Here is a 17035-nt window from a genome sequence, read left to right as displayed (position 1 = left end):
AATAAGTATGCATATTTACAGGGCGGAAAAAAAAGTTTAGAAATTTACTTTATGACAGATTTGGGATGAATTTCAGTGTTTATAGATTGATATAAAGGTCAGATAGCCCTCAACGTCTGACCTGCATGGGAGTAATTTAAAAGGTCAGCTGCTGATTCCACTCAACTCCAAATCGCATGGATATTTCCAGAGGTATTTGAATACCACGGCGTTGCTGCAGACCTTGTTAAAATGGAAGCTTTCTCACCCTCCCTCAGAGAGCCGTGGCGGCGGCGCGGCAGGAGGCTCTGCAGATGCGCCTGTCTCAGTCCCAGGAGGCCTGTGAGCACCTCAAGGAGCAGCTGGAGGCTCTGCGCCGCCACTCCCTCAGCCTGCAGGACTCCTGCACCAGCCTGCAGACGCTCAACACTCAGCTACAGGTGACCACACACACAAGCAGCAGGACGATGATGGAGTGAGCTCGTTACCCCCAGCGTCGCTTCCTTAACGTTTTTGATCGAAACACGTCGGCTATTTTCAAGGAACCGGTTCGACATCGAAGTGTTTAGAGTTACCGTCGTGCAGATGGTTGTGTGGAAAGAGTGATGCTTGCTGCACCATTTTACACCTGATCTATAAAATATTAAATGCTTAGCAGAAATAGCATAATTTCAATAATTTAGGAACCCACAAAGTTAAACATATTCTGTTTTGTGTGACCCCATTTTTTATTAAACTCCAGACTGTCCTTATGAGTGCACTTTGGTGTTAGAGCAAATATTACAGTGCAAACATTGTTCTTGCACCTGCACTGACATGGATGAAGGATTCAGAACCCTTCAACTTGCTCTCAACATTTCAATTTTCAATGTACTTTGTTGGCATTTTATATAATTAATCTGACCTTAGCACAATTTCAAATTAGCTACTGGATTCTCTTCATGTTTGTTCACTGATGTTCCTTAAGAAACATCTGAAACCTTCACAGAACAGCTGCGTTTACAGAGAGAACTCGATTTGAACTCTACTTAGGCGACTTCTGAAGGCAATTGGTTTCTCTTGACTTTATTTAGGGGTTGCAAAGTAAAGGATGGCAAACCAGAGTTTCTGATTTTGCAATTTTTATCATTTCATTCCACATCACAAATGTGCACTACTCTGTGTTCGTCTGTCAGATAAAATCAGAAAAAAAACATGCAAAAGTCTTCAGTAAGCTCTCATTTTTATATACTTTTTTCCAAAGGCCAAACCTCTTTGTCATGTTTTCAATTCACCTTGAGTGGCAATTATTTGAGCTTTCAAAGATTTCTTTTACTGACATTTGCAATTTTTAGAGGAGCTACTTATGTAGTATTTTCCCTTTTACCTGTTCTGTCCTCAGTTTGCTCACTTTGCTCATTCTTTGCTTGGATTGATGGATGCATTTGTTTGATACAAATAATATAAATAAAAAAATACAACAATAAATAAAGAACAGTCAAAGTCTTCAGGAGACACAAATACCCAAATGGATAATTTAAGATGCACAAGTCTAGAAGCTAGGTTGATGTTCACATCCATAGACATGGTCTGTCTGCCACATGCACACTCAGGTGGAGCAGGCCTCCCTAAACTCCCAGCATGCAACAGTGCTGGCACGCTGCAGCGAGAGCGAGGCCCGGTGCGCCGCGCTGGAGGCCGAGTCGAAGGTGTGGGCGCGGGAGCGAGAGGAGTCGGTGTCCAGGATGGAGGCTCTGAGGCGGGATCATGAGCGGATGACGGCGCTGCAGCAGCAGCAGGAAGTGGAGCTGGAGGAGCTGCTGGAGAAATACTCCCAGCTGAGGGCCGGCTACCGCAGCCTGGAGGGTCAGCACAGGGAGCTGGAGGGCAGGTGTGCAAACTTTCTCCCAAAAACAACTTCAGAAAACCAGGACGCTTCAGCCAACAGTCTGAAGTTCAACATTCCTGTTGGTTTCAGTGATGTTTGTGGTTTGTGTTTTCAAGGTACAAGGAGCACCTGGATCGTAAAACCCAGCTGGAGGAGGAGGAGAGGGAGATAAAGCTGGAGAGGCAGAAGATGGAGGCAGAAGCCCAGAGGACGCTGGAGAGAGAGCGAGAGCTGGAGCGGCTGAGAGACGACAACGAGAGGTAACCGATCCGGACAGCTTCCTCAGAGTCACTTTCATGAGATCTGATCAGCCTTTCATGGCAGTCTTGTTCATTTGAATGCAGGGAGCTGCGGCGGTAATGCCTCTATACGAGGCACAGCGAGCAACACAGGAATCAATTTGAATGCAAATGTACTAAATAATGCACTGAACGCATTTTTGTCCCTGATTGCAAACGTTTGGGTGTGAGAACAGAAAAACAAGGCTTCACTCCATAAAACATAAGAAATAAAATTCAGGCCCTTCAAGGGAGTGTAAAGTTTGTTTTGAGGACTTTTCAACGAGCTTTATTATAACGTCTGAATTTATGCAGCCCCGATAGATATTTTTTAAAGTTAGTTTTTGTGCAATAAATCAGGCTTACAGAGATCTACAGTTCAAAATAAGTGGTTCTGATTGTAATTTCTCTTGAGGCTGATGGGTCTATAATATTAATGATCATCATAAGATACTTGTGTACTATAATTAATTAATCAGCCATCATCACGCTGATGCAGCTGATTACTGACTGATGGAACTAATGACAGCCTGCAGAGACGGAGTCTGAACACGTCAGACTGTAAACCCTATTCTATAGGAAACGTGCATGAATGCATAAACAACCAGGTGTAAAATGATTAATTCCCCCTGAATATGCACCTCAAGACGCTTATTCAGTGGTTTAAATTACATTGTCATGCAGTTAGTGTTAACTGTGTTCCTGTTTACCCTGAATCATTACTGCTTCTTTTCCTTTGATGAAGAAATGACAACAAAAAGGTCTCTGTCAAGGTCATGAAAAACATTCATATTCTAGGCTCTGAAACAACTACAAGAATAAAAAGTTGCTTGTCTGGAGCTCTGCTCCGTCAAGGACATTTTCAAGGGCCGGGAGAAAACATTTCTAGCAGATGGAAGGTCGAATCTGACCTGACCTCATGCGCTATGAGTCATAAAGCCAAAAATAAAAAAAATAAAAAATAGAGAGTAATCTGTAAAAATGTTGTTTGGCCAGATTGGATACAAAACATTTATTTGGAAAATTCAAATGATTTTTGTACTTGGTAAAAATCTCTTAGGTTAAGCAAGCATGTGGCGACCGTAGGAAGAAACTTGTAGAAGAACCAATAAAACAGATTAAACTGAGAGGAGGTTTAACGTGTAGATTAAAAAAAACACAAAAACACTAAAGGATCCATTCTGCAAAATTCACTTTTCACATTCCTATTCTTTCATTCGGGTCTCTACTTCTAGAAAAAAAAACCAGACAAAAATCACTAACAAGCTGTTTTTTAGTAGTAAGTTCACGTATTTTGATGTTTGGAAAACAAATTGAAGTAAAAATCAGTGGGCACTGGCCTGTTACCTAGCAACCCAACCCCGTTGCCTAGCAACCCAATCAGAGCTGGTCAGTTGGTTTTTCCGCTGTACAATGTTTACTAGAAAAGACGGGAGTTTAGTTGTTGACTTTGGGCCTGTCACGATAACAAGTTTGATAAATTGTTCCAGAAGTTATTGTGATAAACAGTAATATTATTGTTTTGAGACCATTTAAGTAATATAATACTTATATTATAAGTATTATATTATAAGTAAACTTTATCAACAAGTTTGATAAATTGTTCCAGAAGTTATTGTGATAAACAGTAATATTATTGTTTTGAGACCATTTAAGTAATATAATATGAATGGCAAAATAATAATGCAAGAAGATCAGTAAACTTTAAGTTCTAATGAACATTTAACACTGGGAGACGTTTTAAACATGCAAAGTAAATAAACGAAACAAAAAATAAAATGAATTTTGACGCCTTTGTAAACAAAATTGCCCTTCAAAAAAAAGGGCTGGTTGAGACCAAAACACCAAACTATAGATTCTTGTCATCCAGTTTTTGGTAGAAAGAGGGAAAAAAAGAGATAAATGATAAATTATGCCAATGGAAATAATTGAGTTTGTTTTAATTTGCCATGCGATTAATTGATTTATTGATTATTGTGACAAACGTAGTTGTCTTAACACCCAGAAACAACTTTTTGGTTTCTTGATGGTTGTGCATATGGGTCTGACTCTGGGTCAAAGATATACACTGGTACAACTGGACACTTGTGGTCAGCAACAGCTTATTTGCAAAAATAAAAATAAAATTTTTTTCTGAACGAATCTTAAAAATCAGGAAAACTTAGTCCTTGAAACTTTATCTCTCAGAATAATTTTGTACGAAAATATAGTTCATTCTAACTCGTTTAAAAGGAAACAAAATAAATTCACTTTACGGGAAATAAAAGAACAGAGTTTACAAACTACTCTTTAGTTTCTCTATTTATATTACATCTAAGACATGAGACTGTCTTGAGTACTTATGCTACGTTCAGTCTTATTTTAGTTCTTTCATTCAGTTCAGTCAGGTCAGAGATTTCCTGTAACGACTCTTAAAGGTGGAGTGGATGAACTCGGTCGCGTTCAGCTTTGGAAGTAGAGGACCCAAGTTTTAGTATTTTGCAAACAGTCAAGAAAAATTATACCTTTGGAAGCCTTTAAGCCAGACAAAACATTTTAAATTATTAAAGATTACCCTTCACAGTTCTGCCACGGCTGAACCCTGAGAGCAGAAAACCTGATAACAAAGACGATCGTACCGTCTGTCTGTAACAGCAGTATTAGATCTGCAGTTCGCTCTCTAACCTTTGATAATCCAGTTACGTTGTTATTTGTAATATGTGCAAATTTAACTTTGATTATCATTGAAAAGGGAAAGACATGAGAGTGATTTTTCTTCAACGAGAGTTCTTAGAGATCATAAATATCAGATTGTTTCCTTTACCAAAAATAATTTCCTGGTAATAACTTAAATGTCTGAGGTTTCTTTATTTATTATTGAAAAAGTGTATGATTATAAGATGATTTTGGGCAACAGCACAAAGTTATGTATAATAAAATCTTAGTTCCACCAGCTGTCACAGCGTAGAGAAACAGTTGCCAAGCATGTTATCAAAACAGAGGAAGCAATACGACAGAAACCTGCAAATTAGGTTTCCTCACAAAATTCAATATTTCAGGTGATTGCAGAAACCAATTTACACAATCTTAAATTTGCTTTGAATCATTGTCCTGTTCAAAATTCTAATTAAACCCAGTTTTCGGCTTCTTCACAGACAGTCTGACATTCCCTCCCAGGATTTCCTGATACTTGATTGAATCCATCCAACCTTGCACACGTTGCAGGTTTCCAGCAGCAGATTAATGAAAGCAGTTCCACACCATCACTGAATCATCGTGAACGAAGTGTCTTGTTTGTTTCTAATCCTCACAAGAAGAAATGCTGTAATATGAAACAAGCAAAGAGATTTCAAGTCTGAAAAGTTGTGATTAATATGTACGATCTTTGAAGATTTTCTCCAGGATTTTCCTAGGCTTAGCTCTGCCAGTAGCCAGAGTGTTGTATAATGATGATAATTTCCGCGCTTCTGTTGGAGAGCGCTCGGCAAGCTGTGACTCAGAGTCCTTCACGGGACACAACAGTGACGGTGCATGTTGGCGTTGCAGGCTGCATGCCCAGCAGAAGGACTGGTTGGCCTCGCAGGCGGAGCTGCTGGCTCAGGGCTCCGTGCTAAAGGCGGAGCTGAGCGCCTCCCAGCTGGAGAAGACCCGACTGGAGGGGGAACTCAGCGTCCTGAGGGAAACCAATCAGAACCTGGACCTCAGCAGCGCTCGGCTCACCAGTCAGTACCAGGTAACAGGACACGCTAAACCCAGACACCTGCTGCAGAGAAACGCAGGAGTTTTGTACTTCACCAGTGGGTTAAACAGGATTTTCTGTTTCATAAATACACAGATAAACTTATAGTACAAACAAACTCATCTGAAAGAATTATGGGCAATTTGGAGGGGTTTCATAGGAGTTCCTAGCAGGTTTTAGTGAGCATTTCCTATAGACATGACAGTGAGGAACGGCAGTAATATCATCAGTGGGGAGCTGTCTAATCTCACATCCGTGATATAAAAGCCATTTTCAGCTTGACATATCAGCCAAAAATGATGAATCTGTCCAAACAGAGACTGAATACCAAGTAGTTCTGAAGGAGCACAGGCATCTCTTACAATCCAAACCACTAAAATACAAACAAGTGCAGCGTTTTAAACACGTCTGATTGATGAGGCATATGGAAACTGACTTTCTGCAAAAGGTTTTAGAAGTCAACTAGCAGATGTTGAATTCTGCTGCTTGATCCAGCTGCTCATGAAACCATTTCTGAGCCACCTGGCACCATTATAGTACGGATAAAAGGCTTTTGGGGTAAAAAAAGAAAAAAAAAACATTAAAAAGAGAGATATCACATAGGTGACTATCACACAGTGTTGTTTTTGGAATAAATTATGAGCTGAGCTGCACTTTCACTATTTTTATATTTGGGTTTGAAGGATTCCTGTGCTTAGAATTTAGTTTTAATTTTTTTTTACTGTATTAGTGACAAATTTACACAGGCAGCCAAAACCTGGGCTCAACTTTTTCATCTGACTGTTCCAGAGACTCTCACCTGAAATCATCCTTACCTTTTTCAAAGAACTTTGTCTCAAAAGACTCAGACAGCCCAGACCTTGCGCAGCTGTCCTTCCTGTTTGCAGGTAGACTGATGATCTTCTCTCATCTGTTTCCAGATGCTGGCAGCCTTGCTGTTGCAACAATAAGCTTAAAATTCAAGCTGAACTAAAAAAAACAACAACCTTCAAATAAAACAACAACACCTCTAGTATCTCTGCCAGAAAACCAACAAAAGAAAATTGATTTGTAGTTCTTAACATGTTCAAGGAGTTATTTTACTCACCTTTTCTCTCCTCTCATCCACAATATCCAATGAAATGTTCATACCAAAAATGTGCTAATTAAGTGGTGATGACTTTTCTGACAGCCAATAATTACTTTCTCTTGCAGAGGAGTTGGCAACATTGTCAACAAGCAAACTACCATCAACAGTAACAATGTATTTCTCAGCATTTCATGCATTCAAACGCAGCAGCACTTAAAGCAACAGGGGGTAAAATACTGTCTGTGCCCTGTATAATGGGACACACTGACAGGAGTGGAAATAAACAAGACAATATTGCAGACATGTTGGATATTGTTGTTGATAACGACCCTCCAACTTCCCAAGTCAGCATCTTGACTTTTGTTAATATTCCAGTCCCCTTAAAAACATATCTTATGACTTCCATGTTGTGATGCGTCTATTTTTATTGTTTAGACAAAACAGGGATTTAAAGACGGTAAACAATTTACTGATAATTATGTTTCCCCAAATGTTAAAAACTGTGAAGGACGATATTCTTAGCTAGAATATATTTGATAATAAATTGTAAAATGTAACAACTGAGCAACAAAATGCTGAGTGAAACTTACTGTTAACTTCTGTAACAGTAAGTATTATGTATGGTGAGTAAATACATATTTCTGTTTCTTTCTGAACTTTTAACTTCCTAAATCCTGTTTTTAACAATTAATGTCACTTTCGTTCTTTTTTGTTGCTCAAGAGAAAAAAAAGGTAGATTTCCCACATTGTGGAAAATGATCAAATATTAGATTTCAACCCAGGAAATGAAAAGAAACAAATCAGAATGTAATGGTTGTGTAAGACTCCATTTTGAATTGGATTCAGAACAGAAAGAAAAGTCAAATGGAAACATTTTTCCAGTTAGTTGTAGCATAGTAAAATTTTAAATTCGTGGCAAAATCCACATTCTGGCCAAATTTGATGCCTTTTGCATCAACATAGCTAAAATTATGCAAAAAACACAAACGATAACCCAGGAGCCTGAGTATAAATTAAAATCTGGTATATTATAACCTATACAAGAGTCAAATTAGCTCAGGTTAGTCAGGGGTAGCTGGGTTAATTGTGCCCAAATGCAACAACAATTATCAATAGATAAGTCAAAAAGTTTAATCTACTTAATTGACAGCATGAAAGTGTTAATATATTTTAGGAGAGAGAGCTGTAGATTATGTTAGCCTTCTTAGAACCAGGCTAGCTGTTTTCAGGCTAAGCTAACGTCATCTTTACATAATCAACACTATTTTTCAACCACTTGATGAAAATTTTTTAAGTATCTCATGTTGCCAAGCTGCTGCTTTAAATAGCTGATCAACAATGCAAAGAACAAAGAAATAATGGCTTTCTGTCTTGCATCTTTTCTCCCAAATTACATCATTGTGTTTTTTATGTAGTGAGAATTATTTCCCCTCAGATTATCTAATTGTGTGTTGAAGTTATTTCCTCTTCTCCACACCAAGTTATTTTAGGTGCATGTGGTAGTTTGGATTCTCATTATGCAGCAGTTCAGAGGAAAACATGTCTCAAGGTTCACGTTGCTCCAGTAATTAATCCTTTGCTGCAGCATTTCGCTCTGATGGGGCTACATTTGACAGGACATAATAATTGGAAACAGATTTGCAAAGATTAAAGTAGATGAGATTATCTTTTTATGTTTACCTTCTTCCTGCCAAAACGAGGTTTTTGACCTTTAAAAGTGGGTTTGAAAATGAGGAAATCAATGGCGGTCATCTGTTTGTAGAGATTTGTTGTTGTTTAGTTAGCTTTTTTTTTTTAATACACCGTAGAAATAAAATCTCTACAAAGCAACATATAAGTAAATTGTACTTTATCAAAGTAACTTTGGAACATTTGCCTCCTCTCTTGCTTTTCAGGTGTTTGAAGTTAGATTCTGAGATGTTTATCACAAATCCTTTAATTATTGGCAAAGTTTCTCAAAAGATTGAAGTCTTTTGTGAAGTTGGAGAACTTTTTCATCTTCTCCTTTTTCATCCTTCCATCCACTTTGTGAAATCATTCATCTAACAATAAAACAATGCTGCCTCGATCATCCATCCGTTTCTTGTCATTGTGAAGAAATGGCTTAATCTTAATCCCAATCCCAAATTAAATCACGTACAGTAATCTTCTCAGGAAAGCCTAAACTGTGACGACGTTTCTAATTAAGACAGATTTAAATTTTTTCTCTTTTGAGTTGAAATGACATTTTATGGCTGAAGATTTCAAAACAGGAACCAATCTTTTCTTATAACACATATAATTAATAAGTAGTTTGTTTTTCTTCTATATCGAATTTGTAGTGAAATTAAATCTACAACATATTAATTCAAAAATCCAGTTCCAATTGGTATGTTTCATGAAAATACACTCAGAGTCGGCAGTGAGGTTCCTCAATGATCCCACTGAGTTGTTTATGTTTGCGCAGCTGCTGACGCAGCTGAAGGGGAACATGGAGGAGGAGAACCGACACTTAGCCGAACAAAACCAGAGCCTGCTGAAGGAGAACCGGGCCTTACTGGAGCAGAGCCTGGAGCGCCGCGACCAGCACTACTCTCAGCAGCAGGAGTACCAGTAAGTGCACACCAACCTGAGGTGCTTTTAAATTTCTTTTGCAGGAATAATACAAAGGAGGTGGATTAAAAGAGAAAAGAAATCCAGTTTTCAATCATTCAAACAAAGGATTTAAACCCTGTTTTTGGAAAACAACAACAACAGCTACCTTTAAATAACTGGGAGTGAATGAAAAGCCTCTTAGCCGTCTGTGAACAGGAACAGTCAGATTTCATATCAAGCATGCAAAAGGTTTGAGACTGTGAAGCAGCGATTTCACAGTCCAGCAGCACTCAGCGGTCGACCTTTTGACTGACTCCCAGGTTAATTCAGGGTTTATAGGATGCATGCAAAGCTGGTTTCACACTTACAATCTAATTAACCTAATTTTTCTGAATTCTACCTTTTTGAACCTCAATTTTCTGCCTTTGTTCATGAATGAATCCATTACTCCCGCTAAGAATTGTCCTGTAAAAATAATTAAAAAAAAAAAAAATCACAGCTACAACATTTGCATCTACTGGTGCAAGGCCTATTGAATTGGGTATTTTTAACACACTCACAGGTTTGTTTTCAAGCCTGAATCAATTTATTTATAGCACATTAGGCCATCAGCTGAAAGCAAGTAAGAGGAGCAGGTTTCTGAAAATATAAAATCAGGTTTTGATGGGTTTTAATGGAGTGAAGCCGCTCTACAGACGCAGGTGGAAGCAGAGTTAGCTGAGCGAGGAGCCGGCGGATGCTGCAGTCAGGTGAACGGGACCAATTAGAAAGTCTGTGATCATCCAGCTGATGGAGAACGGCAGGCTGGGGACATCTGAGAGAAACGGAAGAGCCCGGGGGAAATAAAAAGTGACTTGTTGCCGAGTAGTATTTAGCTTCTGAAATATTTTCTCAACTAGTCAGCTGGGGACTGAAACAGCTAAGAGGAAGATCGATATTGGATTTAATTAGGTGGCAACACACATGATGTTTAATGAGTGTTTAAGATGTTATGTGCTGCGGAAACAAGGAACAGTTTGTTACTGCGTGCATCGCTTGAAAGCTCCTTTTAAATAGACGAAATGCCTCCTCTGGAGCTTACACTGGTGACAGATTCCGATATTAAGCATTTGATGTGGACAGGAAGCAACCAGTGGAGGAAGAGATGATTGGACACAAAGGATTGTAATTCATTCCTTTGGGACTCGAACCTTTTCACATTACAGACACAAACTGCAAGTTTTCTCTTGAGATTTTATGTCAGATATTGAAAAAGACGTGACCTGCATTTCCCCAAATCGAAACCCAGTGCAACCCTTTTCTGACCCATCTGGTAGATAGAGCCCACCTGTGTGCTGTTTCAATTTAAGCATAAATCCAGCTATTCTGAGAAAGTCTTAAAGGTTTATTAGAGAACATTAGTGAACAAAAAGCATCATAGAGGCCAAAGGACATTCCAGAGAATATTGTTTAGGTTAGAAGAACAATGTCCAAAACATTGACCACAGCAGAAAATTTTGCCTTCAATTTTTATTTATTTATTTAGCTTACTTGTTTATTATTTCTAATTATTTAGAAATATGTATTTAATTAGTATATAAATAAAATGTATTTATTTGTATTTTATTTAATATTTATTTCATTTCCCTTTGGGATTAATAAAGTGTTTTTGAATTTTGCTGTAATACCTGGTGGTGGCAGCATCATTCTGTGGGGAAGCTGGTAAGAGATGATAATAAGATGTTTGGAGCAATACTGGAAGAAAACTGGTTGGAGGCTTTAAAGCATAGATTTTCACCTTCTAGCTTGAAAACAGCTCTAAACATCCAGCAAAGCATTTATACATGGAATAAAGTCTGGATCTATAAATCTGACTGAGTTCAATAATGCACAGAGAAATGTGTCTGTAGATATGGAAAGCTGTTACGGACAGATTCACAGGTGTAAAGTAATAAACTGTGGTTCTGAAAAGTGCCACAGCCTCTTGGGGCTGAATAAAAAGTCATGCCATACTTTAAAGATTTTTATTTAATAAAAAAAATTAAATCATTTGTCATCTTTCTTCCACTTTACAATCATAAGCTACTTTGTGTTGCTTTACCACTTGAAATTCCAATAAAATAAGTTTTTGGTTGTAAATGTGAAAACGTTATAGCGTTGCAAGGCGCTACATCTTTGAAAAAAAAAAAAAATCCACGCTTCTGTTGCTCATTAAGATCTTTTCTGACCAGTTTTCTTCTTCACCTGAATTCTTTGATTTGATTTTCACTAGAAAGTGCTCAGAGGTTTGGCAGAGGGGTTTGTTTAAGCCCAGGTCTTTGTTCTGTTTGAACAGCTCTCCATCCTAAACTGAGCAAACTGCTGGATGGCTCATTAAGATGAATAATCTTATTCAAACTAATACCGGAATGGAAATTTGGAAGACAACGAGTCGTGGAATAGCGGCTAACTATTTGCTGCACACAGAGGCATTAGAAGCTAAGTCATATTTTCCTTCCTTGTGTTTGCACTTGTCTCACAGTAAGGAGGCATTAAATTTTTAATGTTAGCTGTTCAGGTCCGTCTGAGGGGAGTTTGTCTTTCCTCCTCGTGCCTTCACGGCTTTCCTCCTGTAGGCAAAAACATTCATGTTTGAATGTTTGTGGTTTCAAATTGACCTTGGAAATGAGTGGGAGCGTGCATGATTTATAGCCTCGTACGTCTCTGTGAAGGACTAACGACCTTTCCAGGTTGCACCTCGCCTCTCGCCTGGTGACAGCTGGAATTGGCTGCAGCCCCCATCTCCTCTCCTCTCCTCTCCGCTGCTGCAGCCCTGAACATGCGGCAGGATGGAAAAACCATCAAACGTGTCACCTGTGAAAAGAAAAAACTGATTCACCTTGAAAAGATTAGATTTCCAACAAGGCATTGTGACAATAGGCTTGGTGTTTGTCGTCTTTTGTTTCTGGGCAAAACCAGAAATGAAAATATTATGTGCAACAAGAAAACAGCAACACCACATACATCTTTATTTGCTGATATGTGCATAAACTACCTTCATTAATACTGAATGGACACATGATTACAGAAGAGTGTGCACATTAAAGGCAGAAAATAGTTATACAGTTATATATTTGCTGCTGTTGCACATATATTTCCAATACGGTGGATCAATAAAGACATCTTTGCTTTAAAGTAAGCTTACTTTCGCTTAATTTACTTTATCTTAATTTAGTTTACCATTGGTTACATTATCTTAGGATTGTATAGTTTAGATGATCGTATCATTCATACTTTAGTTTAGCTTAGTTTACTTTAGATTGTCTTTGTTTAGCGCAGTAAAGCTTTTTATAGCCTGGCTTATTTTGGTTTACCTTAGCTCACCAAAGACTATTCTAAATTAATATTATTTTGATATGTTTTAGATCACTTTAATTTGCCTTAAATTTTCTAAGTTTACTTTAATGCATGTTATTTTAGCTTATAATAGTTTAGTTTGTTTTATCCATTCCTTGTCTTAGTTTATCTTAGGTTCATTTAGGTAACTATATTTTGTCTTAGTTTAGATTATTTTGTTCTTGGTGCTGCTTTAAGGTAGCATTGCTGAGTTTATTTTAGTTCATCTTATCTTACTTATTAAGATATGCTATTTGATATTATTTTATCCTATGTTCAGTTACTTTATTCTTGCTTATTTGTTTGTCTTTTCTTAGATTAAATTAGTTTATCTTAACTTTAATCTATCTTAGCTGCAGTTGGTTATCATGGCTTACTAGAGACATGTTTTGTTTTTGTTACAACCCAAGGGAAGAACATCAAACTGCTGCTGCTGCTGTCCAGGATTTTCTTTCCAAAATAGATTTGTAATCTTAACGGTATTTTCCTGGTGAAACATAGGAAAACGTTTTATAATTTGTTGCAAATTCAACATAAAGAACATTTTTGTCAGGACAAAAATGTCATAGCTTTTTTTTTTTTTTGTATCGTACCCATTACATAAACAAAAAAAAAACAATAATTATATCTGTGCTGCTAGCAACATATTTATAAATGTTCTACCAAATAAAGTAATAAATCATAATTAGGCTTACTAATTATGCCATACGTTATTCTACTGTAGGCTTCACAGCATATTCTTCTTTGTACTGATCAAAACATTTCTGCATGTAAGTTAATGACAATCTGTTCAGCAGCTGTTGACTCGGTTCGGTCTGAACCCAGTAGGTGTGGGAAGAACAAGACTTTTATCTTTTATCTGGCTTCAAAGCTGCCACTGTGTTAGGATGGACAAAATATCCAGAGTTAGAAGCACGAAGCAGCTGTTCACGTCAAAAAATACTGCTTCTGTTATGTTTAAGAGGGTTAGATTATTCCTAAAGCAGCAGCAGCCTGATTTTTAATCTCCACTCGTGTTCATTTAATCCTCTGTGAAAGTTGTGAAAAGATTCCAGCTGAACATCACAATGCACTCAGCTTTTTTCTTAAAGGTTGCAGTTGAATAAAATAGCATATTAAAAAATCAGCTTAATAAAAGTGATATAAACCGATAACATCTGCATGAAAGAGATCAGCTATTCCCTCCTTCTCGTCTCATGATTCATGCGTTTGCCTTCAGGGAGAAGCTGAGTGAACTCCGTCGGGAGAAGCAGAAGTTGGTGGAGAAGATTATGGATCAGTACCGAGTCCTGGAGCCCAGCATGCAACCTCCAGCCAGCAAGGCCAAGTACGACCAGAGTTGCACTCACATTACACCATTCTGCAAGAAACACTGCCGTTTACGCTCAGAAATACTTCCCTCATCGGTTTTCCTTTTAACTTGCACACACCAAGTGGTAATTGGTGGGTTTCAAAACTCAGTGGTGCAGAAATGTAAACAGGGAACAGAATAAATTAATGTTTCACTAAATGTTCCTAAACTTCCAGAGAGATCAAACCTTACAGATTTTAACAGTAAAAATAATTAGTTTTACTTATTGTTTAAAATTAACTAAATGTATTTTAATAATTTGTAAATATATAGTTACTTTTATGTAATTGTAATTTTTCTTTAAAATTTTTTAAAGCCCATAGTTTATAATACAGTATGAAAAATGTTATTGTAATAATCATTTGCCAACATTGTCAATACATGGAATAATGTAGTGTATTGTGAACAAACTAATTATTTATTTGATCAAAACCACATTGTTTACCATCTAGAGACATTAGGTTACCACAAACATAACTCAATACTTATTAAATGCCATTTTTTGTAATTACTGGAACATTTGTTTTGCTTAGATTAAGTAGAATAGGGAAAAAAAAATCGACCATGAAATAAAAAAACATCAGTAAGTAATTTTTTTAAATTATTTTACTAAACTAGAACTTTCCATTTATCTATAAAATTGAACTATTAACATGAAGTGTGACAGATCAGAAGAAGAAACTCAGTAATCATCTCTGATGTTGCAGATGTTTTGTGTTTTAAATAAACATATCAGTAAATTAAATTGATACAATGAATATCTTATTCATGCAGGAGATGAAATTTGCTCCCCAAATGAGAATGTTTCATTTACTTCACAACATGCATTTGTTTTACACCAGAAGCCGAGAACGTTTGTCTCTGATATGAATTATTTTCCTCAGGTTTTATTTGGATAATAATAAAGATATTTGATTATCACAAGATGTTCTGCAGGAGCCATTAAACCAAACTTACTTAAAAATAGCTGATAAAAATGTGACTCTTTTATTTCCAGTCAGGTATTTATTGTTTAGTTTTGAGTGGTGCTTAATTGCATTATTATATGTGTAATAACTTAAAGTGTAGATATTGATTAATTAGTGCAAAATATGGGTTTGTCAATATGATTGTAACTACAAGATCTCTGAGCTTTCCTAAAACCTGGAGTTAAAACCAGAAATGGTCAAATATTGTTGTAGATAAAAAGTATCTTCAGACTGAAGATGTTTCGTATTCAAGATTTTAAAACAATAATCATTCTGTTGAATAAAAAGAAAAGTTCCCATTAAAGCTTTAACAAGTCAATCAATATTTAAGGTTAACTGCATTTTTAAATTGGCTAAAAAAAGACAATTCACATGGGAGAGACTTCAATATGTATCAACAGGAGTTCAGATTCTTCAGAGTCAGAAAAACACGAACATCTTGGAGATTCAGGACACCGAGAGCCTGGGATACGAGGTTAATGTGGCAACATTCAAACAGTGAAGCAAGGACGTTTTAAAGGGCCTTGGAGCAGAGCAGTGGTCAAATATGTGGGGATGCATGTATTTATCACAGCGTTTCTTAGCTCTGCTCTCCACATGTTAACGCCTCCGTGAGTCAACATGTTCAATGAGATAAAATTACAATAAATCAGGTTTGTTGAAGCAGAGATGGATCTAAAGTTAACATAATCAAAGATCAGTGCCTTACGGAAATCTACGTTTATCTGTAAAGCCTTTTCTGTCTTTACTCAGATTATATTTGAGTAACTATTCATCCTCAACCTGTTCTGTCAGATTTAAATAAGTTTTTCTGCTTTTTAATAATTGAAAAAAGAACAAAAAAACTTTATCAGACTGCAGAGCTAAAACATTTTATGATCAAGATGAGTTTCTGTCATTTTCTGATATGTTTTATCAGTTTTAATATTTTAAAACTGAACTCTGTGTGACATTAGAGAAAATCCATTCATTTCTGTCCTTTCCTCATTCGTAAGAAGCACATAATTGCAAAATTGGCATCAATTCGCAGGCCAAATAACGCTGCTGAAGTCGTGGATAATTGTCAGCCATCTGTAACTTTTAGTCATCTCAGCCACTAATTCTGTCTAAATCCTTTTAAGAAGCACTTGAGCATTATTTCTCTGAAAAAGACAAGAACTCGCCACCCTGCTGCTTTCTGCTCCTTCTAACTTCGGTTTCCAGTGTGAGCGTGATGGCAAACATAACAGGAAGAAAAACTGGCAAAAGAGCAGGAGCCAAATCCTCCCTGATAGGTTTAAGAGCTTCGAAGAAGTAAACAGCAAATATACTCAGATATTTTGGGGGGAAAACCGTTTTTCATAATTATCTCAATTATTTTGGATCATTTTTCTTGTTAGTCTGAACTTTTGAACATCTTACAATGTTTCTGCCACAAAGGTCTTAACGTGGCAAGAATAAAGCTGTAAGAAATCCTGTTTAATAACAGGCCATGAAGGTGAAACAGAAAACATGAGGAAGGAGGTGCTCTGATCAGATAAAGCTGAAACAAAAGTTTCTCTTACATGCAAAAGACTGCATCAACCTGAAAACGTCATCCCCATGGTGAAACACGGTGGTGGCTGCATCATGATATGAGGATATTAAAAAGGAAACCTCTTAGAGACTGCAAAAGATTTGTTGGAGAAGAAATTCACTTTCTAGCTGAACAAAGACTCCAAACACACAGAGATACAAAAGAGTATTTTAGTTTATTTATGTGTAAGACTGGTCCAGTCAAAGTCCAGAGCTAAATACAATTAAGAATCAGTAACAGGTAGGCCTGTCACGATAACAAATTTTGCTGAGCGATTAATTGTCTAAACAATTATTGCGATAAACGATAATATCGTTTCAAG

General features: G+C 37.0%; 1 protein-coding gene across 1 annotated transcript in view; it reads left to right on the top strand.

Annotated features, from left to right (window-relative positions):
* The window catches only part of ccdc88b (coiled-coil domain containing 88B), a 61571-nt gene that overhangs the window by 37702 nt on the left and 6834 nt on the right, over positions 1–17035 (top strand). Inside the window, exons 20-25 of the mRNA XM_015030018.1 lie at positions 258–419; positions 1572–1849; positions 1963–2106; positions 5650–5836; positions 9358–9503; positions 14059–14166. Coding sequence (XP_014885504.1) covers positions 258–419; positions 1572–1849; positions 1963–2106; positions 5650–5836; positions 9358–9503; positions 14059–14166 — 1025 coding nt within the window. The remainder of the gene's footprint in view (positions 1–257; positions 420–1571; positions 1850–1962; positions 2107–5649; positions 5837–9357; positions 9504–14058; positions 14167–17035) is intronic.

The sequence above is a fragment of the Poecilia latipinna genome, unplaced genomic scaffold, assembly GCF_001443285.1.
Source record: "Poecilia latipinna isolate Pla-1442-1.1 unplaced genomic scaffold, P_latipinna-1.0 Scaffold0, whole genome shotgun sequence".
NCBI classification, from domain to species: Eukaryota; Metazoa; Chordata; class Actinopteri; order Cyprinodontiformes; family Poeciliidae; genus Poecilia; species Poecilia latipinna.
The sequence above is the reverse complement of the archived record's forward strand: the minus strand, read 5'-3'. Positions and strand labels throughout refer to the sequence as shown.